General features: G+C 47.4%; 1 protein-coding gene across 8 annotated transcripts in view; it reads left to right on the forward strand.

The window, feature by feature from the left end:
• Positions 1-22,850, forward strand: part of LOC100120554 (lethal(2) giant larvae protein homolog 1) — a 26,852-nt gene continuing 4,002 nt past the window's right edge. Inside the window, exons 1-17 of one of the 8 annotated variants that reach the window (XM_032598073.1) lie at positions 1-92; positions 3,600-3,865; positions 13,316-13,413; positions 15,230-15,320; positions 16,466-16,707; positions 16,775-16,913; positions 18,109-18,323; positions 18,399-18,723; positions 18,807-19,148; positions 19,230-19,647; positions 19,728-19,896; positions 19,986-20,128; positions 20,199-20,715; positions 20,793-21,097; positions 21,701-21,836; positions 22,040-22,269; positions 22,678-22,760. In XM_032598073.1, coding sequence (XP_032453964.1) covers positions 3,782-3,865; positions 13,316-13,413; positions 15,230-15,320; positions 16,466-16,707; positions 16,775-16,913; positions 18,109-18,323; positions 18,399-18,723; positions 18,807-19,148; positions 19,230-19,647; positions 19,728-19,896; positions 19,986-20,128; positions 20,199-20,715; positions 20,793-21,097; positions 21,701-21,836; positions 22,040-22,269; positions 22,678-22,760 — 3,537 coding nt within the window. In that variant the 5' untranslated portion in view covers positions 1-92; positions 3,600-3,781. Of the gene's footprint in view, positions 93-294; positions 798-3,599; positions 3,866-13,315; positions 13,414-15,229; positions 15,321-16,465; positions 16,708-16,774; positions 16,914-18,108; positions 18,324-18,398; positions 18,724-18,806; positions 19,149-19,229; positions 19,648-19,727; positions 19,897-19,985; positions 20,129-20,198; positions 20,716-20,792; positions 21,098-21,700; positions 21,837-22,039; positions 22,270-22,677; positions 22,761-22,850 lie in introns of those variants that run through there. The other 7 variants (XM_032598074.1, XM_032598075.1, XM_031926705.2 and 4 more) reach the window with 7 other exon arrangements.

Raw genomic sequence — 22,850 nt, forward strand, 5'->3', positions numbered from 1 at the left:
CCGTAAGAAAGAGCGAGAAAGACGAGGCGCGTCGTTATAGGCCGCGTCCACATTCGCTACCTGTTCGCGCGACTCCGCCGCAGCTGCGATCGGTAAGTAGACCCCGCAGTTTAGTCCATAACCACCTAACAGGCGTAAAAAATCGTCGTTTTCTCGATTTTGGAAAGCGCGGGCTATTCGCGGCAGTAACATTAGAGAAAGCCAAGTCGTCGTCGGCGCGATTCCAAGCGCAGCCTAAGTGGAACCCCTACTCCTGCACCGTCGCAGTCCCGCTATCTCTGTCTCTCTCTCTCGCTCGCTCGCTCGCTCGCGAGTCGCGGCTCGACCAGTCGTCGGTCGCGTCGAGAGCGAGTGCGTGCGTTCTCGGTATAGAGCAGTGCAGTCGCGCCGCCGCGAGCGTGTGTGTACAGTGTGCAGAGAGCGAGTCCGAGTCGTCTCGTTGCCCGCAGAACCGCGGCCCGTGTGTCCATCCCTCTCGCTTCTCTCCCCCCCCCCCCGAAAGTGTGCTGCTGCTGAGCGCGAGTGTGTTGCAACTACCGATCCGAGAGCGAAATCGCCTCCCGCGCTTGGTCGATACACAGTGTAACGTAACTCGATCGTCACCTAGTGCCGCACGTCTGGAGAGTTTGTGTGTGTGTGTGTGTGTGTGTCTCGGGCCCGGAAACAGACGCCGGACCAAGCGGACTGCGGAACGAGCCGGCGCGCCCCTCGTCGGGTTCAGCAGCCTCCAAGAACTCCTCCTCCCGACGAGTAGTACTCCCCGGCGACGGCGATGTCCTGCACCAGGATCTGCTAGTGTGAGTGCGCTTGTGGCTACACCTACGCGAGTGGTTTTTATTTTTATTTCGGAGCGATTTATCTTATCGCGGTCTGCGTATTTTCGGAGCCGCTCTCTCTCTCTCTTGAGTGGACGCGCGTCAACTGGCTCTGCTACAGCTGCGGTTTTGTTGGTTAGACATCGGAGCTCTGTCGAGGAGGGAGCTCTCCAGCGCGAGAGAGGAAAAACAGACGTGAGGGCATTACGAGCTGAGTGCTGTGGCCTGTGGGTCTGTTCGACTGGGGCTTCGACTTTCGAGAGACAGTGCAGTGCTTTGGCATCTCTCTTTGTTAACCGTATTGGATCGTAATATATATATCCCCGCGCCATGCAATATCGCAGCCCAGTTTTACGTTGAAAATTTCCCACAGGCTTTTTTGGGGAGAGACGGCGCGACTGGGGCTTCGTACCTACCTGTGTGAGGCCGCACTCGGCGTCCAGAGGTCGCGGATTCGGCAGCTTGTTTTCGAGCGTCGAGGGGGGGACAACGTGCCGTGGCCCGCTTGGGAACGCACCTATGTGTCGATGCCTACCTGTAGTTTTGCGGCGTTCCAGCCTATACGTCCCGATGCTTGTATACACAGTGGATTTTCGTATTTTGGGCCTTTTTGCCTAATGACTCGCGCTGTAGTTGCCCACCGGAGTTTGTACTGCTCGGAAAGTGCCCAACAAGTGTTCGCAGCTGAGTTTGAGGTTATAGTCGCTGACGAATGTTTTGGAATGCTCGCGCTGCGTTGGCAATTTTTTCTCGCGGTATTGGCTGTCGAGTGTTTAAATCCGTATGCCGAGACGTTAGCACTTTTACTACTCGAGCATGGAAAAGTGACTGGAGTAAAAGTAAATACATTATTGATGAGACTCTGCTGTTTGTAAACAACGCCCTAACTTGGAATTTTAATCGAGTGCGCGTTCTAAACTCATTTGTGTTCGTTTATTTTGGGAATGCGAGTATACAGGTAGCTTAGGAAGCCGCATTTCCGTTAGTATTTTTCACTGGTTTGCGTTTGATTTGCCCTTTGAGTTTTCAGCCAAAATATTTCAGCCGCTCCAATCGTCAACGGCCCCGAACAGCGAGGCTAATTTCAATAGTACCTGTACATTAAGCGAATCTTGCCGGAGAATCGTAAAACACGTGCTCAAACACAAGGCCAGTCGCGATACACCGGCTCTAAATATAAAGCTCGTGAAAAATCAGACTAGAGCAGGCGATAAGATAGCGCAAAGAATACAATCATTAGCGTCCACTCTCTGTATCGAATATTCGCAATCTCTCGCACTCTGCGGTTCGCGCATAAATAATGCTTTCCCCGCGAGACACCCCCCCCCCCCCCGTTCGCCGCCGATTTTTTCTCTTTGTGCGTCGCTAAACATAGCCCGGATTTTTCGTTGAGGAGCGTGAAAGTTTACGCAGCCCTGTAAACGCAGTTTAACCGTACTATAGGAAATATTCTCGCTGTGCGCTCGCTTCCGTGCCGGCCTTCGACCAGAAGGCGCGCACCGGAGGGTTCCTCTCTCGCCTACACCTGCGCTGCGCTGATGAGCCCTAATATAAAGTAGAGAGAGAGGCGAGAATCGCCGTCAACTAGGATCAGCATATTTTACGAGTTTCGGGCTCTCGGTCCGCTGCCGATTTAGCCTGGAAGAGTGCAGCTATATGTATAAAATCAAGCCTTTCCACTCTCGGAGCCGAAGCGTTCTCCGCGTGCTCTCGGTTTGAAGCTGCGGTATTTTTATCGCGCAGTTAGAGCATTGTTTACGAGCATCCTTTTTCTCTTTCTCCGTCGTCGCGTGCATACACTGCGCGCGCGTATCCTTCGGCAGGTTTTTCGTGATTCTCTCCGCTGACAACTTGCTGTGTGTGTGCTATTCTCTTCTTGTCTTCTCGCGCGCCAGATGTATAACGGGCTATTTTTGTACGTGTCGTGGACATGCCGCGAGAAAAGTCTCGCACGGATCCTTTCTTTATTTCTCTCTCTCTCTCTCTCTCTCTCTCTCTCTCTCTCTCTCTCTCTCTCTCTCTCTCTGCGAGCTCGAGTCTGCGGCTTGTTCGAGAGATTTACCGAGATTACGCTCGCAGCTCTTTTCATTCCTCATTGTAAGACGCATTTAATTCAGATGGAATGATTTGATTTTTACGCCGCGCTCTTTTACGATTTAAGAGCGCGAACGACGACAATGGCCCAACTAAATGTGTGTGTAAATCATGCACAAAGCGAATTCGTTATTTTCGATAATCCGACGCGTTGTGAAATGACCGGCACACTTTCTCGGTGCATTCGAGACACTCAACGCGCGATATAATAAAAAAGGCGCTGAGGTCACGGCAATAAAACACGTGCCCATTAAATTATAACAATTTCGAACGTCGCGCTGCGCTGGCGAATATGAACAAAGTTCCTCCGATATTATTCAATGTTGAAATTGATGTAGAGTCACGGGGCGAGAGAGATACTTACAGCCGAGAGCTTCGTATACTTTTGTTCTCTCGTTTCTTTCGACTCGCCGCAGCCCGCGCGCGCGCGCGCGCCTCTTTCTCTCCTTTCTCTTTATAGCGTGTCCTTCATTTTCTCTAGGTTCCTTAACCTTTTCTTTTTACGCCCGTCCGACCGCCGCCGACTACTTCTTCTCTCTCGTCGTGACTTTTTGTTCCCCGCGCGCGCTTTCGTCGCTCCTTCGCTCGCGCGTCGAACTGATTTTAACGAGTAATAGGGCCGCGCTGTATGGAAAAACTCATCTCTGTTTTGGAGAGAACGAAATTAACTTTGAACAATTGCAATTGCAGATTCGCCGCAGCTGAAAAGAGCAGCAGCAGCAGCAGCAGCAGCAGCAGTGCTATCACGCGTCGAGCTCAGAGCGAATTGTAAAAGTGGCTCCGCATCGGGAAAAAGCAGTAGCAGCAGCAGCAGCAGCAGCTGAGGAGTCTCAAAATTGAAAAATAGAGCGAGCAAGACAACAGCAGCCAGGATGCTCAAGTTCATAAGAGGCAAGGGCCAGCAGCCCACGGCCGAGCGGCAGAAGCTGCAAAAAGACCTATTCGCCTTCCGTAAGGTGAGTAACACTTGCATTCCTCTTCACTCTCGTCTCTTGCGCATACCCGTATTCTTCTCTCACTCTTTTGCTCGTTTAACTGGCTGACGTCTTGGGTGGCTCTTTCGAGTCTCTTCTAGATGATTCTTGGTCCAAGCCAGGCAGAGCTCGTTAGAATTCGAAAATCCCCAATCCATGCAAATCCGCTCAGAACGTAACCAAATCGGAGCTGCAGCGCGTCGCGAAATCAGCGACAGCCTACTCCAGTGCAAATCCCCATCGAAGGCGCGCTGAACTAGTCTCCTTACATCATAATTGCTCGGCTCTCCACTACATATACAAAGAGAGAGAGAGAGAGAGAGAGAGAGACGGCGTGGTAATACTATGCAGCAACTCTCCTCTACCCCTCCCCCCGTCCATCGGAGAGGAGAGCATAATGCCCCGCTGCGTGTGACGTAAAAAGCGCGTCCTTTCCTCTCCTCGCACACTCCTTCAGCCGACTTTCTCACGCTCTCTCTCTCTCTCTATATAAATCTGCGCTTCTATGCGCAAACACACGTATATCTACATGTGCACTCGAAGTCAAAGTTTGCAGCAACAGGAGGAGGAGGAGGATGAAAATCCGCGAGCGCGGGTGCCGCCACCGGGGCGTTTTCCTTTCTCCTCGAAAAAGCCGGCGAAACTAGTCTGTATATACGAGCAGCACAGAACACGCGGCGAGGAATTCCGTTTTATATGCGCGCGCGAGCGAGCTGATGTTGGTTCTACAGCCGGTTGCGAGCGCGAGCGCCAGCTGTACCGTTCGTTATTGCTGCCGCCGCACACTGCTTCTGGTCAGTCGGCGTTCGCCGTTGTGAAATTTCGAAATTTTCCAGCCTTTTTTTCTGCCGGTTTTTCTTCATTCTTTTTACGCGCGACGTTTACCGTTTGAGGAAGTCGCCGGCTTCTGCGGGATTTATACATTGTTCCGAGAGGGAGTGGGCTTTATCGGAAAATTGAGTGTTTCGAACGCGCCTAATACGGGGTTCGGGGACTTTGCTGTAACGGTTCCGATCTTCGATACAATAATTTTTTGTCCCTCAAAGCGTTGCCTCTCTATGAAAATTACTGTGCATGCGCACGAGAACTGTGATCGAATAAAAATAGTTATACGAAATCGCACAGACAGCACCGCTCGCTAACATCTCTTTTCTTTGCCATTCGCCCAATCGAATTATGTTTGAATTTCAAAGCAACAATAAGGCACCTACACGCAAACTTTCCCACAAATCATCGTTCCTAAAAGCCCCTTTTTCCTCCGCTCGTGTGTATCGAAGATCGACGATTAGATTACACCGGATGATTAATTCGCCGGTATACGCACAAACCTGTGTATATAGAGCCGTTGAAGCGACCACGCCTCGCTTTGTGGATATACTGCCTATACAGCTCATACTCGCGGGCACGAAATTATCGAAATTCGCCTCGCGATCGGTCTCGCACACGCGAGCTGGTGAACTTCGCCGCTGCGTCATTTCGTAATGGCGAGATATATCGGGAGGACGATTTCGAAAGGCGACGCGAGTTATGTTTTCGTTTTTGTTTTCTCTTCGAAAGCCGCAAAAATCGAGGAACATAACAGGCGCCCGCTGATTCGTATATTCGCGAGGATGATGAGCCAGGCACACGCGACGACGGGCGATTACATAATGGCGAGCGTCGGCGTTACGGTGCACGAGTAAAAATAAACTCGTGTAAGTATAAAAAACGACGGGGAATTAATTATCAAACGTTTTCATCGGCTGGCGGTATGACTTGCGCGCGCGATTCAATGACGCGTCCCGCCGAATATTCCTCGAAGAAAAAATGTGGAGCGACGCAGAGTGTGTGCAATTTACATGAACCTTAAATTCCGATGTTCATTATCTTATGAGCCTCTGAAAGTTTTCCTTTGTCCTCTTTTCCCTCGCGAGTTTTCAACTTTATAGAGCTTCTCGGCTCTCCGAGTATACATCGAGTTTGCTTTTATTCATGATACTTTGTGCTGACTTTTCATTTGGGCTAATTCTCCCGCTTCGACGATCAATATGCTACTATACACACACAATGTACGGCACCTGAACGATCTTGATTATACGAAAGAATGCACAATTATTGTGCAGGTGCTACTCTCGCCTTATCGCTGTCGATAAGAATGATTAATTCGTCCCCTATACACATATAATACCTTAATTCTCCTATCACATTTTGCAAAAACATTCCACGATCCGCGCAAACGAAAGTAAAATCGGAAGCTTTAAAAAAGCGCTCTGCAAATCATTTTTTTTTTATTATCATTGGCGTGCAGCGCGTCGATAAGGAAACAAAGCGCGAGATCGATTTGAGAACAAAGCCAAGGTACACGAGGCACGGTGTAAGGGTCTAAATCGACCAGGTCGCGCTATATACGCGTACGGGCTTTGTTGTAGACATTTATCGGGGGCGCGTTATCGGCGCCGCGCTTGCTCGCGGCCAGAAGACAAATATTTATCGATCGCGTGTGTAAACAGACGGTAGTCGCAACGCGCGCGCTCGGGTACGGCCGGTATATAGGATTGGAAATTCAGCTCTCTATTTTAATTGTTATCTGGGGGCGGCGTTGCGTGCGCGTGTGTGGCAAAGGCCGGAGTCGAGGCTAATTGTGTTGTGTAATTTGAGCTGCGAGGCTCTTCTCTTTTCAGGGGCGATTTCCGGTTATCGATTTGCCGTTTCGTTTCGTTCGCGCGAGGGTGCCAGTCCAAAGGCTGATTACGAATAGTTACTGTTTTGCTGATGACGTGCGCTGAATTCTGAGTCACTCGCAAAACGAAGCAACGAAACATTAGAAAGAGCTTGAAATTCGCTTTTTCTCCCGTCGTGTTCTCTCCTTTGAAGGCTTTTTTTACTTTTCCCTCGACGCCGTTCCGCTTCCTTATGCCGGTGTGGCAGAGAATGAAAAAAGGAAAAGAGGCTAGAGGGGGACGAAATGTAGGCCGACGACACCTCGGCGTCGTTTTCGGACACTGCGTTAATGACTCGTACACTGTTTTATATATAGCTATATAGTCGCATCGCGGGAATTACCGTAAGCGCGCGCCGTGGGCTTTGTCAGTCCTTTGCGGGAGTGCGATCATCGTAATTGCGCGCATCGTTAGAATTGTTGCACTGTTTTGTCGTGGATGTTTTACTACGGAAGCGCGGCGTAGAGCCTGCAGTGAATATAATTACCGGCTTTGTAATGCCGGTTTCTTTGATAGATCGCGCGTGTCGTAACTTTGACTCACTGATCTTGAAATTTTTACACCTTTGTGTTTCAACGCGCTTTCGAGAACCTTCCATAATGTTTTTCTTTTTCGAGCGGACTTTTCCAGATAAAGTGTTCGGAATTATCATAGAGAGATGCGCCGAGGAAAGGCAAAACAATAAAATTACCATTAAACGTCCGTATATCTCTGCGTCGGCATCAGCAAGCAAATTCAAGCCACTCTGCGAGTCGGTAAACGGCGGACAATTTCGCTCTCCCAGCAGAAAGAGAGAAAGAGAGAGAGAGAGAGAGAAAAAAATTACATTCGTTATCCTCTCCTCGCCCTGAAGCGAGACCGGCCTACCTCCTACTCCTACGGTCGCCTCGCCGTCGTCGTCATCGTTTCTCGCGTGACCACTGCGAGACTCAGAGTCCATATCCTTATAGCCACTCCGCGCGACTACCAGCGATCCTATCTCCGGCTCTCCTACGGCTCTGGAATCGCGTCGCCGGCCGGACGGCCGCGGAAGTCGTCGTCGACGTTCGTGCCTGGTATAATAAATAAATTCAAATCTCTCTCACTCGAAAGATCTCTCTCCTCGCTGGGCTTGCCCCCTAGCTCTCGTATAGGTTTATTTTTATTTTCCTTTCGGCTGCGTTTCGCCGCGGGGATGTCGTGTCGTGATAGCAAGAGGTGTAATTAGAAAAAGAGCTTCGTGCACACACTTGAGAGAAGAATTTTCGATGCGGCTGTTAAGATTCGCGATGAAAAACTGTGTGTGTAAAATCTCGCCAAACTATGTTTACCATTTTCGTCATGCAGAGAGCGCTGATGATATGCATAGGAGTTATTAAGTTATTGCATAAAAACGTTCCGCTTTGACTCGCTGCTTAAGCCGCGGTGATAACAGTTAGGATCTTGTTAGAAACCAGTTGAAAACCCGATCGATTGACTGTTGGAAGATTAAGAAATTGCAAAACTCGTTTAAGATTTTACCTTTTCTGAAGAGCATCGATTTGGACTCGTTTCGATCGTGCAATCTTTTGAAATTCCTCGCGCGATCCTTATTTCGATTATCCATATTTTTACCTTGAGCTCGTGGAAGTATCGATACGCAGTGCGGAGGAAATAACGGGGGAATATTCATTGCAAACGAAGTCCGCGCGCTGTACGTCGTTCATTAGTGCACGGCGTAATAGCCGAAGAATTTCGTAATTATTTCGTGTGTCTCTCTCTCTCTCTCATTAACTTTACAATTACGGCGGCGTATCATCATGCACAGCCGCGACAGTCATCCGTGCTCATTACGAGTGCGTTCCCCGGTACTTTTCCGAAATACCCCGTTGAAATCCACCTCGGCTGCAGCAGCGAGCGAACAATCAAAACGATCGGATAATCGCGCAACGCCTACTCGGATTACGAAATTAAAAACCAACAACGCGCACGGCAAAAAAGGGGCAAGCAAATCACCCATTTTCCTCAATCCATCTCCGTCCTCCGTCATTGATCTCCTTTCTCCGCAACTGGCGCACAGGTATAGCGCACTCCACACACCTATATACGAGAGTATAACACAGTCTCGCGGCACATTTAACCCGCAGCCACGGCGCGCACACGGACGTGCGTAAGTTTTCCAGCGACGTCGATACGTGCATATACGTGTGCGGTGCGCCATGTATTATACAGGCGGTGGCGACCTCGCCGAGTCGTCTGCGCCACAATATTCTCGTACATACGTATCTATATATATATATATATATATATATATATATATATATATATATATATACATGTATGGATGCGCGCCGGAGCGACACACACGTATCAATGACGTGGGCGTGTGTAGCGCTGCTGCGGCGCAGACACGACCGAGCGCGTTGCCTCGGCGAATATTGACCTGTTGATTCCACCCCCTGCGCCGCTACATAGAGGCGGCGGTGATTCCGCGATGCTATTATACGCCCTGCGAGATGTTTGCCGTAGGTGTGAAACGCTGATGGTTCGTTTGCGGGAGAGTTTATCCTTGCCGATTTCTACACTCAAGTCGAAGAATATTTAAAGTACACGCCTCGCTACACCTGTTCTCGCGTATCTCGATCAGAAAACTCGTGCGCGAGCGTGAGGTCGGAAAAAAATGCGCGTTGCGCAAACAAACAAAAATCCACGCACGATAATGCAGCAGCGCTCGCGTATGAGAGAGAGAGAGAGAGAGAGAGAGAGAGAGAGAGAGAGAGAGAGAGAAAGTTTGAAACGGCGCACAATGTGATTTCTGTTCTTCCTGCCCGTACGAACTTCCGCTGTGGCTTCGCTGCCGCTGCACCGAGTTATACACTGCGTGTATGAGGAAATTTATATAGAAATAGTCGCATGTCATATGTCTCTGCAGCCATGTGACGTGCACGTTCATCTCGAGAAGAACACATGCGCGCTCGCGCTGCGTTTTTCGATATTGCTTTTTTCATCGGACTCGAGCTAACGTAGCCTCGTATCCGTTGTATATAATACAGCTCTGATCTCTTGTACAAAAGATAATGATTGTTGTTTTCTCTCGCGCTGCAGATTTATACTCGCGAGGCGATGCAGGCGTGGGCGTAGTGGCGATCGGACGTTCGACACTCGAGAGCCGAGAACAATTGTTTTCTGCTTTATCGCTGCGTTGTCTCCTCTCCTTTTCTCCCCGCTGTACGTCGCACGCTATCAGATTATAAAACGAGTTATCTGCTGAAACGGGTATATTAATGTCAGCGGTGACATCACCGAGTTAGACTCTCTTCGCGCGTTTTAGACATTCCTCGGGTATTACTGTGTGCATTGTAATCTATTTATAAAGCGTACACGGATAGGCTTACTACACAATTCAATTTATACCCCTATGGCTGTACCGATACGCAATTATCTCAGCGAGAAATTCCAGCGTAACTCGCGCTTACCTCTTAATTTTCCCTCACCGAAATGGAACAACACTGAATCCCCCGCAGATAAGGCCGCACTTGCCTGCGCAAACACCCTTAAAAATCCACAGCAGTCGAGCCCGCAGCCGCGTATAACGAAAAGTGCAATCTTATCGGGAAATTCTCGGTTGGCCGCAACTGGCGTGTTATGTGTGTGTGTACACATGCACAGGCGGCGAGGTCAGCAGCTAGAACCGGCGCGCGTACGCGCGTTCCATTCACCAAAAGGACGCTCGCACCGAGAGATATCCGCTTATCCTAAACGTCGGCGCTGCTGTACACTACTGCAGTATATGTACAGTATACCTATGTATACTCGCGAGCGAGGGGACGTCGACACGCAGCTTCTCTCGAGCGGAGAGTCGAGCGCTTCTCTTCGCTCGTCGCTGCTTTTACGAGAGAGTTTTTTTTTTTTGCGCTCGCGCGTTCTCGCTCGAGAACGTTCTCTCGGGGGCTGATGATGCTTCTCCGATTTTTCGGAGGATGAGCCGCCTGGTTTTACGATGACATAATTTTTATCGATGAGTGATTCATCCCCAGAGAGATATAGGAGGTCGTAAATTGTGCAGGTGTCGCCTGTGTACGCGCGCGATCGCAAGCGGTTGCTCGTAAGTAACAGGTGTCTGAAGTGACGCAGAGGCTGCGTATCATAGGAATTTTAAATTTGGCTAACGGCTCGTTCATACAATAGATCGGCCCGCGAATGTACAGTTGTTGAGTCGTTTCTCAGTCGCGCACTACCCGACTTTAACGCGTCCCGATGATTATTCCGTCACAGCGAAGTCCATCAGAAACGCGACACCCGCGTAGCCTCCCCCGACGAGGCCGAAGAGGAGGCAACTGCATCTCGAGTATACCAAAAAGATATAAAGAGACGCCGGGCGCACCTGATCCCTCTCTCTCTCTCCCTCCGACTCGCCTATATACCTGTGCGGAGCCTGTAGCGCGCGCGAAGAAAGAAGAGAGACAAAGTCGTCGGAGCAGCAGCCTCGGGTTTCAAAGTGCGCGAACTCCGCGATGCTGCCCTTGGCCTCGGCGGCAGCGGCTCTCTCCTTATTCTCTCTCTTTCGCTTCTCCGCTCTTCTCGCCGTGATTTTGTCGGGCTCGTCCATATACTCCACGCTGACTTTCGCGAACTCTGGCGCGTCTCGCGCGAACCAGCAGCCGAGTTCGGATGATAATTTCCTCGTTTCATTTAAGCGAGCCTTTAGTTTTAACACCTCTCTCGCTCCCGACCGCAGACAGCCTGCTCTCGGCTACTTAATTACCGAGATGATGGAAAGCACAGCGCTTAGACACATAATCCGTGTAATTTCCTCGAGAAAACCGAGGAAAAAGCGTAATCCTCCCGCCGCAAAATTACTCACCGCCCAAACAAGATTCAATTTCCATAACAGCCCGATAACGGACGTCAGCTCTCGACTACCGATAAAAGTCGGCCGATACACAGTGTATACGTAAAAAGAAGCGACTTCCACCTCTTCCGCTACGGTGACTCATATGTAATAGCGGCGACGGCGATAGTACTTGCTTTACTATACTAATACTGTACAGTGTAGTCGAGCTCCGTACGCATGCATGAGTGTATACAAGATACAAGACGAGCGAGAGGAAGGGAGACAGGAACCTAACGGTGTTTTTCGCGGGTGCGGTACTTAGGTACTCCGCCGCGCTCTCTTAATTTCTCAATTTAATTACGAGCCGTAAATGGAGGCGGCGGCTGTTTACATCGGCGAGCGCTTATGGTATGATGCTGATGACGACCTGGTTTATGACTCCGACGATATACGCGGAGGGGTGAATTCGAGGCATCTTTTCTTCCTCGCCGATGTTAACGTTTATCGAAAATAGCGACGTTGATTTTGAAACCTCGAGTGCGTCCCTGAGTCATCAGGAAGACGCTCGCGTAATAGAAACAATCGTATATCGACTAAACGAACCCGTAAATTGCGCAATGCGTGCGGCAAAGGGAAACCGACGCACAATGCAGGGGTTGTGAAAATCGGGGAACAAAAAGAAGCGAGTCGCGTGAATCTCTTTTGTGCACGCGCGCGCGAGCTTCGCCGAGGAGAAAAAGACGAGAGAAGAAGAATCGATGCGTCGAATATCCAGTTTCATCCGGAATCACGTTTAATCTGCGCCACTTGAGGCTAATTAAGCCGGTTGCCGGTTTTTCGTGTCCTTTGTGTCGTCGCTTCTGTGTGAGAAGTTGCGCGGGATGGCGATCGCGTAGAAATTACATTTCTCTCTTTTATTTCGCTCGGAGATTCTAATGCGATTTCGGCCTCTGTGGTTTCCTCGTGAAATTGCTATCAATTAAAGCTTTAATATTCAGTTCGCGCTAAACGGAACGATTAAAATGGGCGAAAAGATAAGTCCGCGTAATTATAAACTTCTGAGAACTCGAGAAGGTGCCTAGCTGTCCCCTTACAATTATCTAACGGTACACACGCAAGCTTGCGCCTTAGTCATCTCGAATCTCGCTTAGCCTACATCTACAGCCATAACTTTCCAAGTGCCGTATATCTAACATCGGTTAGATCGCAATCGCGCGACCTTATCACACACTCCGCACGCGCGCGCGCATCATCATCGGTATTACCCGTTTTTCCCGTCGTTGCGAAAGTGTAGCGTCTACCCGAGTGCGAGAGCCTCTCGAATCGAGAAAACCTGAGTCATACCCGGGTCACCCACGCGTTCGCGACTCGACGCTCGACTAAACGAGTCTCGGAGGCGGCCGAGCTTCGCCAAATTCGCCGATCGAGATCGAGACGAAAAAATTCGGTATAGTCCGCGCCTTTCCCTCCCGAGGTATACTTTTTTGTGGGCGACGGGACCGCGTCGTGTAGCGATGCTCGAAATCTAAATCGATACAGATAAGCCTAATTGAGAGGCTCGCGTGTGTTGTTTTGCTGCGATTATTCGGCCCATCGATGTGCGTAATTGATCGCTCTGAAATTAATTACTTCGACGGCTTCATGCGCGAGCCAGCGTAATTATACAGCGGTAATTACACTGGGTGCAGCGCGTGGAACCAGTATTTTCAGAATTTCCGCTGAAATTATTTACCCAAAGCCGCGGAAAAATAAAGCACGTCGATCGCTCGCGAATTTTTACAGCGTAAATCCCGATTAGCAACCAGTAAAACTGGCCGATCGGCCCCCGCGCACCTGAAAAGGCCGCAGCCATCTTGTGCGCGGCGCAAAAGCGAAAGACGCGCACGCGTGCAGAAACATGTAGACACATAATAATGTCCGTTATTTTCTTTATTTTTCCAGACGGTTCAGCATGGCTTCCCAAACAAACCGACGGCCATCGCCTGGGATCCGAGTCTGCGGCTGATGATCATCGGCACGGCATCCGGAGCCATCAAAGTGTATCCTTTTCTTTCGTTGGCCTTCTATATATCTCTCCCTCTTCCTTTTTCTCATGCGCGACTCCGCACCGCGCGAGGAAGAGAGACGAGGAGCTGCTTTGCTCTCTTTTCCTCGCTCTGTCTGCTGCTCCCTCTATCCTCCTCCCGGCGGCTCTCCCGCGCTATCTGTCTTGATATTTTTCCATCTCCGCCGCTCTGTGGCCTAACTGTATTTCCTCCTGGCTGACCACCTGACTCTAGCTCTGCATCTATACACTCTCTAAGAGTCTCTGCGTATTGTATATACTTATTATACATACCTCTATACGACTCGCTATGATCCTTTAATTTACGGCCGCCGCGCCGGCTTATTATCGCCGACCAGTTTGTGTTCTGCTATAGTTTCATTCATTTTCATCTTTTCGCGTTTGGAATTCGCGGCATTTTACGCGTTAGAGTAGATTCCGTTGAATTTTCCAATTTAATTTGCAGCTTATTAGAATCATTAACGAAGTAACGGTTGGAATCATTTGAAGTAGCTTACTATAAATCAAAACCGCGCAATGCTTGAGTCGATGCTGTAAATTATTTATCTTAATGAATTCTTTCCGACGATAAAATAACTCATTTTGAGCATACACACGTGCTATCAGAACCGAGGATGCAAGTAAATCCTGTCCAGCCAACGCATAGATAAAACCGGCTAATTTCCCACCACAAGATCATCGGATAGTAATCAATCTTCTCCGGTCCCTCGTCATGTGCTTCCTTTTTCTTTGCCATGTTGTTTTGACAAGATTCCAAACAGGCGGGATCGCATAAAAACGACTAGACGAGTCTCCCCGTAACTCGTACCTGGCGCCTCCGCTACGATATCTTTAGGGTTTACGCGACTCGATAATTGCCTTTTCGCCGAAAGGGGAGACTCGACCGATCAACTCCCACACTCGCCTCACTCTGTCGTATACTTTTTTTAGCTATATCGACCTGGATTATACCGTGAAATTCTAGCGATCAGACGATTTGATTAAATCGATTTCGAGAAATCAATTATCGATGGTTTCGTCAATATTTGTTTGCTTTCATTCGAGTTTCCCAACGGAAGGTTGTCTTCGTGTTAAATCATGGGCTGATACAGTCGTCGGTGAAAACGACACGTGTCTATTTTTTCGCGATATTTCTCGCGCGTGTCAATGAAGCTTTCAAGTTTATCGCTCGTAAAACTTTTTTCATTTTTTTATTTTAAAAGAAGTGACGAGTAGCGTGCAGAACTAAAGCCGAGCGTGTTCGAAGGTTTGCTTAAAAATATCTCTGTTCTCGAAATGAGAAAGTTTTCCAATGTTTTTCACTTTGAACTTTTAGGCCGAAGCCGAGACTAGTTCGAAAACGGCATCCAGAAATAAAAAAATCTCTCGTACATCCTCTCCGTGAGCATTATCGCTTCTTAAAGTCACGTTACGAACGTCGAGCACATACTCGCCTCGCGATACTTTCGCGGACGCGTGCGCACGCACGAGGAATAAAGAAGCGTGTCAGCGCGTTTTTATTATACTTTATAATAAAAATACGCGTATAACGGAGCCGCGGCGCGTTACCTCATCGCTCGGTTCCGCGAACGAGTCTCGCGAGCGTGGCGAAAAGGAAAAAAAGAAGCGGGAGGTGCATCGGCCCCCGACGACCGATTTTTTACACGCTCCTTTTTCCACTTCTCTCTCCTGCTTTGTTTCCTCCTACTCTTTTTCGCGCGTCGCTGCGCGATTGTTTTGATTTGGCCGACATGTGTGTGGCTGTTGAGCGCATTGTCCTTGACCCCGTACGAATTCGCACGATTCGACAGTTTTGGAAGGCCAGGTGTCGAGTTTTACGGTCAGCATGCCAGCGAGAGCGGCGAAATCGCCGTCACCAAGATCATCGCTTTGCCTAACGAGGTAAGTTCTTTCATAGTTTGTCTAAATTTATACCCGGGGAAAATAACGCATATGAGGCTATTGCATAACTCGCGTGCGATATACTCGCTCGCGCAAACGTGCAATTTGCCTGCTTGCGCGCTTATAAATACAAATACAGCGGCGGCTGCCTAACGAGAGAGTCAACGCCGTTCCCCACTATATACACGCTCTCGGACGCGTGCCGTGCGCGCTCGCGATTGTGTGTCGCGCTGTATATATGGCAGCGGCTGCTTTTTTCCGCGGGACCTTTTACTTTCCGCGCGCTCGCCGAGAATCGAGAGTGCAGTCGTTGCGAAAGAAGCTGCTCATTGTGCGGCAGAGCTGGATTCCGAGGGGGTCTTGGCTTACTCTTCGCGAGTGCGAAGATTCTTTTATGAGAGCAGAATTTTTCGTGCGAGGACGAAAAAAAAAAAATTATGACTCCGCGCGGTATATCTCGGCTCTGAATCTCAGGCGAACGTGACTAACGGAATTAGTTCGTGTGCTCAAGATAAAATCTCCTCGAAACACGAAACTCGCTATCTTATCAATAGACAATTAGTGCAACCTTGCACACACGCCGCGGCTCTCGTATCGTCGCGTGTGTACATATATACCCATAACACACGTCTCGCAGAGCTTACCGCAGCGCTGCGGCACCTTTTCCAATTGCGCAAGAGCCGCGGGAGAAAAGAATCATCGTGAAATTTTTCGTTTGTAACGCAATATTTTTCAACGACGAGAAGCTGCCCTACATATGACGTCGACGCGCATTAACGAGAAAATGTAACGAGCCGTATAGATATGAACTGGAATTCGTCGACGGGGTCGTGGGACTAATTGTGCCGATGAGTAGTGTTAACTTAATTTCCCATAATTACCGTCCCCCAGCTCCGGCGCGAGCCTATACGCACACTCGGGCAGCTTAAGCGTTCTTTAATCCGCTGTAACCCTCTTAACCACCCTATTTCTTCTTCTATACAATATGCGCGCGGACCTGAAATTGGATCGCGCTAATCGCATAACTGCGTCTCGATGACAGCGACGTCGAGCTGTCGTCTAGCTGTTTTTAACCATGTGTTGTCGGGCAGATTTTTTATTTTCTGCCACCGAAGTATTACGAATAAAAAAAAAATTGTACCTAGGGTCGAGTGGTGTCGCTCTGCGATGACAACTCGCTGCACCTCTGGGAGATCAACGAGAACTCGGTCATCGAGACCAAGTCGCTCGCGCTGGAGGGTAAGCTGAAGAAGATCTCGGCGATGTGCCTCGAGTCCAACGGCGACCACCTTCTCCTCGGAACCGAGGGCGGAAACATCTACCTCCTCAACCTCAAGACCTTCACCATGTCCGACACGATCATCTACCAGGACGTCGTCATGCAAAAGTGAGCGAAATCGAATTCTCATATTTACTTGATTACGAACTTGGCTAATCTGTTTGGCTTATCGCAGCGTTCCCAAGGACTTCAAGGTGAACCCCGGACCAGTGGAAGCCATTGCCGAGCAGCCCGGACACCCTGACAACATTCTCATCGGTTACAATCGCGGCCTCATGGTTCTCTGGAACAAGGCCACCCCAGGTGCTCAACAGGTGAACCACTCATTCTTCATTATTTTTCTCTTCTCTTCATATATTCTACCTCCTTCCATCATTCATGTCGCAATGACAATATACACATACACACAATTGGATCAGGTACATTGTTACGTAGCACAATAATAGCGCACGTGGCGGAGGATGATGTACGTACAATAAGTGTCGCCGCTGCTACTGCTACCGCTGCTTTTCACGCCCGCAATGTATAGCATTGTAACGGATGCATAATTTTGTTCTAAGACGCCGCTGGCGACTTTTGATGTGGCTTGGTGTTTTCACTGCGAAACAAGTTTTACGTCGACTCGACTGTTTTATATAAATGAAAACTTGGTATATTTATCAAGCTGCATCGATATTTGCCAGTGCGGATCGAATACAAATAAGCTTTGATGCTTTTGAAATCAATGTTGGCGATGGTTAACTTTAAGCTAGCGAATGTTATCATTAAAGTGCGGTCGTACTTCACGATCGTTAAACATCAATTATGAATTCCGACGTAATGATTGTTTTCTACTTTGAACTCTACTGATGAAGTAAACTTTAAAACGAAACTCGGTGAAGCGGAATTTTTTAACAAGTTCTTCGTATATTTTTATGTGATTCCACTGTCCTGGGGAAAAATTGTACGCCGCATTATGAAAGCCCGCAAAATTATTCTAATTCACGAAATCGTATACTTTATCAGAAAACAGTCAGATTCTTTGATCTTACGGACCGTAAGCAAATAGTACACCTCCGCACTCACTGCAATTCGTAGACAAATTTTTGTGCTTATTCATCCTTTACATTGTTCATACATTAATTTAAGATTTTATGATTTTTGCCACAAAACTTAGTCTGAAATTAGTTAAAAACTGAATGAAAAAAATATTTTTTGAAAATAAGTTAAGCATAGTATTTGACGTAGTTAGTAATAGTAGGGTGTCGGTAAATAAATTTAATCTAATCAAAATTTGGTGAAAGTAAAGTAGATCCACTAGCGCACCTAAAACATCCTAACCATCTTTACAGTCTCTCATCTCTTATCTATCATTGTACGACTGTCTTACCGTTCACTCGTTTTTTTTTTCTGACCTATCGTTTGTTTGTTTGTGTCTTTGGTGGTTTTGGCGAACGTGTGTGTGTCCTTCACGCGGGGTGTTGATACGTGGCGCAAAATCGCATCCTTCGTTCTTCGTTGGCGCGCCAGCTGATGGGTTTGTTTTCGCGTGCGCAGACATTCGTCTCCACGCAGCAGCTCGAGTCGGTGCACTGGGTCTCGGAGTCGCGCTTCGTCTTTTCCCACAACGACGGGTCTTACGCATTCGCCAGTCCTGGCAATGAGGAGCCACCTACTCCGACGACACCTTACGGGCCCTTCCCTTGTAAGGCCATCACCAAGATCGTCGTTCATCCCACGGAAGAGTAAGATACAATTTTCTGAAGCACATATAATGCACTTTATCAGAAGAAGTTTAACATTATTTTTTGGACCTTTAGCGACGACGAGCTGATTCTCTTCTCGGGCGGCATGCAGCGCTCGGTGCATAGTGATCGCCACACCATAACCGTCAAGCAAGAGGGCAAGAATAAGAAACACGTCGTCTTCGATTTCACTTCCAAGGTCATCGACTTCTTTACGATCCTTCCCAAGAAGAAGCAACCACAAGACGGTGACGAGGAGAAGGACGAAAAAGCAAAAAATACCGAATCCCCAGAAGCTCTGATTGTCCTCGCCGAGGAGGAACTCATCGCTATCGACCTTACGGATCCTGATTGGAAGATGATGGCTCTGCCGTACCTCGTGTCACTACACGCTAGCGCTGTTAGTATTGTTTTGGAGAAGTACATTATCAATATAAATCTATTAAAATGTTGCAATTGATTAACGTTAAGTTTTCTGTATAGGTAACCTGCTCTCAGCACGTGCCTAATATACCAGAGGAGCTATGGGAGGCTATTGAATCGGCTGGCAAAGCTCAAACTGGACATCTCTACTCGGAAAAAGAATGGCCTATCGACGGAGGTGTGTTGCTCTGTCGCAAACCAGCCGAATCTGATAAACCAAAACCTCGTGAACTTTTACTTACTGGTCACGAGGACGGTACCGTCCGCTTTTGGAATGCCTCGGATGTCGCGCTTACTCCGCTTTATAAGTACAATTCGTCGATACTCTTCACTGGAGAGCACCTGGACGTGCTTGAACAACCGCCCGAAGACGAGGAAGATGAGTGGCCGCCCTTCCGAAAGGTCATTTATCTTTTGATTTTCATTTTTATTTTTATTTGGCATCATTGTTATCCGTGAATTTAATAGTATGATTTACTGCAGGTGGGTACATTTGATCCGTATTCGGACGATCCGCGTCTGGCCGTGAAAAAGGTGCTGCTTTGCCCTCTCTCTTCGACCCTTGTGATCGCGGGAACAGCTGGTCATGTTATCACTGCCAAGATCTCCGCTGAAGCAATCAACAAGGAGATCAAATCCGTGACGATGAACGTGGTAAACGACCGTGATGGGTTTGTCTGGAAAGGACACGAACACTTACCTGCTCGCACGGCTAGCATTTCGTTTGCTGTGGGTTTCCAGCCGCACTGTCTGCTCCAGCTCTACCCGCCGGCTGCTGTGACAGCTCTTGCGATGCACAGCGAGTGGGGACTACTGGCTGCGGGCACAGCTCACGGACTGGCTGTTTTCGACTACGTGAGGATTAAAGCTATCAGTGTCAAATGCACACTCAATCCAAATGGTTGGTCTTTGTTAGATGGCTTATTATTATAATTTGTGATTATAATACTTTACTTTAATTGGGTATATTTTGCCATACAGATCTTTCTGGTGCTGGTGACACGCCGATTTCCCGAAGGAAATCCTTCAAGAAATCCTTGAGAGAATCTTTCAGAAGATTGAGAAAAGGAAGATCGCAGCGTAGAGCGACCACAGCTACTGGCAGTCCCCCTCGTCCCGCTACGGCTCCCGAAGCGAAAAAGAAAGACGCGTGAGTTGATCATTTATTAAAATCCTTGGATTTAATAAATGTTGACTTTACGAAACACTCATATTCTAATATATCATTCTCGTTAACAGCCCGAGCATTGCCTCTTCTCCAAGTGGTGATGCACCCATAGACGTAAAGCCTGTTGAGCGACAAGTCGAAGCTAGGCCTGTGGATGATGCATCAGGTTCCATGGTCAGATGTCTATATTTCGCTAGAAGTTATATTATTAGTAGTAAGTGTTAACATTTTTTTGTGCAATAAAAGTTGTACAAATTTTTTTATAACAAACAAAATACTTACAGTGCAAAATACAACACCAACATTGTGGGCTGGTACAAATAATGGCACAGTTTACGTTTTCACTTTGGCGATTCCCGCTGGCGTACGTCGCACCGAAGAGGATGTTAACTGCACCCTCGGTAAAGAGATTCAGTTGAAGCATCGGGCACCTGTGATCGCCATTACGATCCTTGACGGTTCTAATATTCCCCTGCCGGAGCCGTTTGAAGCAGAGCGTGGAGTTTGCCCGGGTCCTGACATGGCCTCACCTCATCGCGTCGTCATCGCCAGCGAAGAACAGTTCAAAATATTTAACCTACCCTCACTCAAACCATTCTGTAAATATAAGCTCACAGCCCATGAGGGCTCGCGAGTAAGAAAAACAGGATTTGCGAAGTTCACTTGTCCCGTCGAACCCTCGGGTCAGCACGAGGAGACGTGTTTGCTGTGTTTGACGAATCTGGGCGAGTGCTTGGTTTTAGGGATTCCGGAACTGAGGAGACAGCTCAATGCTGCGACGATAAAGAGAGAAGATATCAAGTGAGTTTTGAAAATTTTCAAACAAAGTATCACTAAAAGATATGAACAACATACTTACTAAATGTGTTCACCAATAGCGGTATATCCTCGTTGACGTTCACGAAAGCTGGCGAAGCCCTGTACCTGCACTCGTCGTCTGAGCTGCAGCGCATTTCGTTATCCGCCGCCAAAATGACCAAGGCACACTGTGCTCTCAATCTACCCCCCAATGCCAGATCCACTCCCGAAGTGGCAACACCTGAACAAAAGGATACCTCAACCACGGAACCAGAGGAAAAGAACGAAGAAGCCACAAATGAAGAGGTAGTAGTTGAAGAGAAGGGAGTGAACCAAACTCAAGCACTGCCTAAGGTTATAACCGAGAATGGCGTCGTTGGATCCAGTGAGTTTTTAAAAATTTACAAAGCTAGCTTTCTTGTTTATCTTCAAACGCATTGCGTATTACTCTTTCATCGTGCCTGTTCGTGATTATTGCACGTAACGTCATTTGTCGCCTGTCTGATCATCATTTCACTGATTTTTATCTTTGAACATTGATAGAAATGTAGATGATTAAAAAATTCATTACCACTCCTTGTAGATGTAGTGTTGAGAAGTTTAAGTTTGTCTTGATTTCTCGGTACCACTACTTGAATAGGAGAATAGCTATACATCAGTGCACGTCATGATAAATCAAATCAAACAATTTACAACTGCTTGGAACATTTTTGATACCATATCATCACTGTTCGTCATAATTATTTACTTTTGTAATTACATCTTAATGGTCTTTGCTTTGCTCCAAACCATACATTACCTTTACAATATCACTCGTTTTTATACGCACATATAGCGTTAGTACACAGCAGACGAGTAATTGCAGACAAAGAGCGTTATATTGAAAAAAAGAGCAAAAGCAATTGGTTGATGAGCAAAAATATACAAAAACAAAAAGCCATGCACGTATGCACTTGAGTATTCGTTTGGCTCATCGCGTTAATTTTAGCAAACGGAGAAGAGTCGCCGAAGGAGCCTTCACTCAGACCGGCAGCCAGCACAACTGATGTCAACGGAGATGACGACCGCCAAGATCTTAGTTCGTTGGGAGACATTACTATTGACAGTGTGAAGGATCATCTGCTGTAAGTACAGCCAATGAATGCATTTATCAGTTGAAATTTCGAAAATAGCAAACAAATATAGCGTATTTTGCATTAACATTTATTTGCTTTTCGTACGTTCAAATATCGTAATTATTTTTGAAGACAACCATGTTTTATTTAAATTCGCTAATAGTTGGTTTTCTTTTGTTCTGTTCTTGGTGTACTCGCCATGCTTTTGGCAGTAACAGTTCGCTTTTCAGAAATGCAACATCATCCGAGGATCTTCACAATCGTCTTGCTGGACTGAAGATGGAAGTGACCTCGCGTACCTCGGAGATTTCGACGCAGAACCAATCCGTAGTCGTAAAGACAACGACGGTGATATCGCAACAAGCCTCGACAAATGGTATCACAACAAACGGTGATGTGGAGACCCAGACCACGCAGCAGAATGCGTGCGAACAAGTGAACAGTAAGTTTTGTATTTAGCTGTATGGCATCGTTGAATTTTTTGGCATCACTTCAATGGGATCCGATATACTTATAATATTGTCAATCCTTTCAAGCTAATTGCATAGAAATATATCAGTTTCCATTAAAGAATATATAGATTATATATTAAGTTATTTTATTATTGCAGATAAATTTATACAGATTACGTTTACTGGTCAATTTACAGCTCTTGTCTGAGAACCAATAACTCGTCAAATGTTGATTTAAGATTTTTTTATCACGTTACAATAGATTTTCAAATATTTCTCTCTTTATATGTTTAGTTGTTAGCCCTGTTTTGATAAAATTTTATCTTATATACTCGTTTTTACCTGCATCAATGTCATGTTTTTTTCATTTTTTTGTTTGTTTTTACCATACCTTATAGGCACTACAGTAGAAAGAGAAATTAGCAGCGGTACCGAAACAACAACAACACATGCCACCATCACGTTACCCCCGAACGTCGAGGTCAGAGATTAAAATGAACGACAAATTAATCGTTTATTGGAAAATAATAAGTGAAGGCTTTTCGGAAATGCTATTTTTTTTTTTTATCAA

Source organism: Nasonia vitripennis, chromosome 3 (genome assembly GCF_009193385.2).
Source record: "Nasonia vitripennis strain AsymCx chromosome 3, Nvit_psr_1.1, whole genome shotgun sequence".
Lineage (NCBI taxonomy): Eukaryota > Metazoa > Arthropoda > Insecta > Hymenoptera > Pteromalidae > Nasonia > Nasonia vitripennis.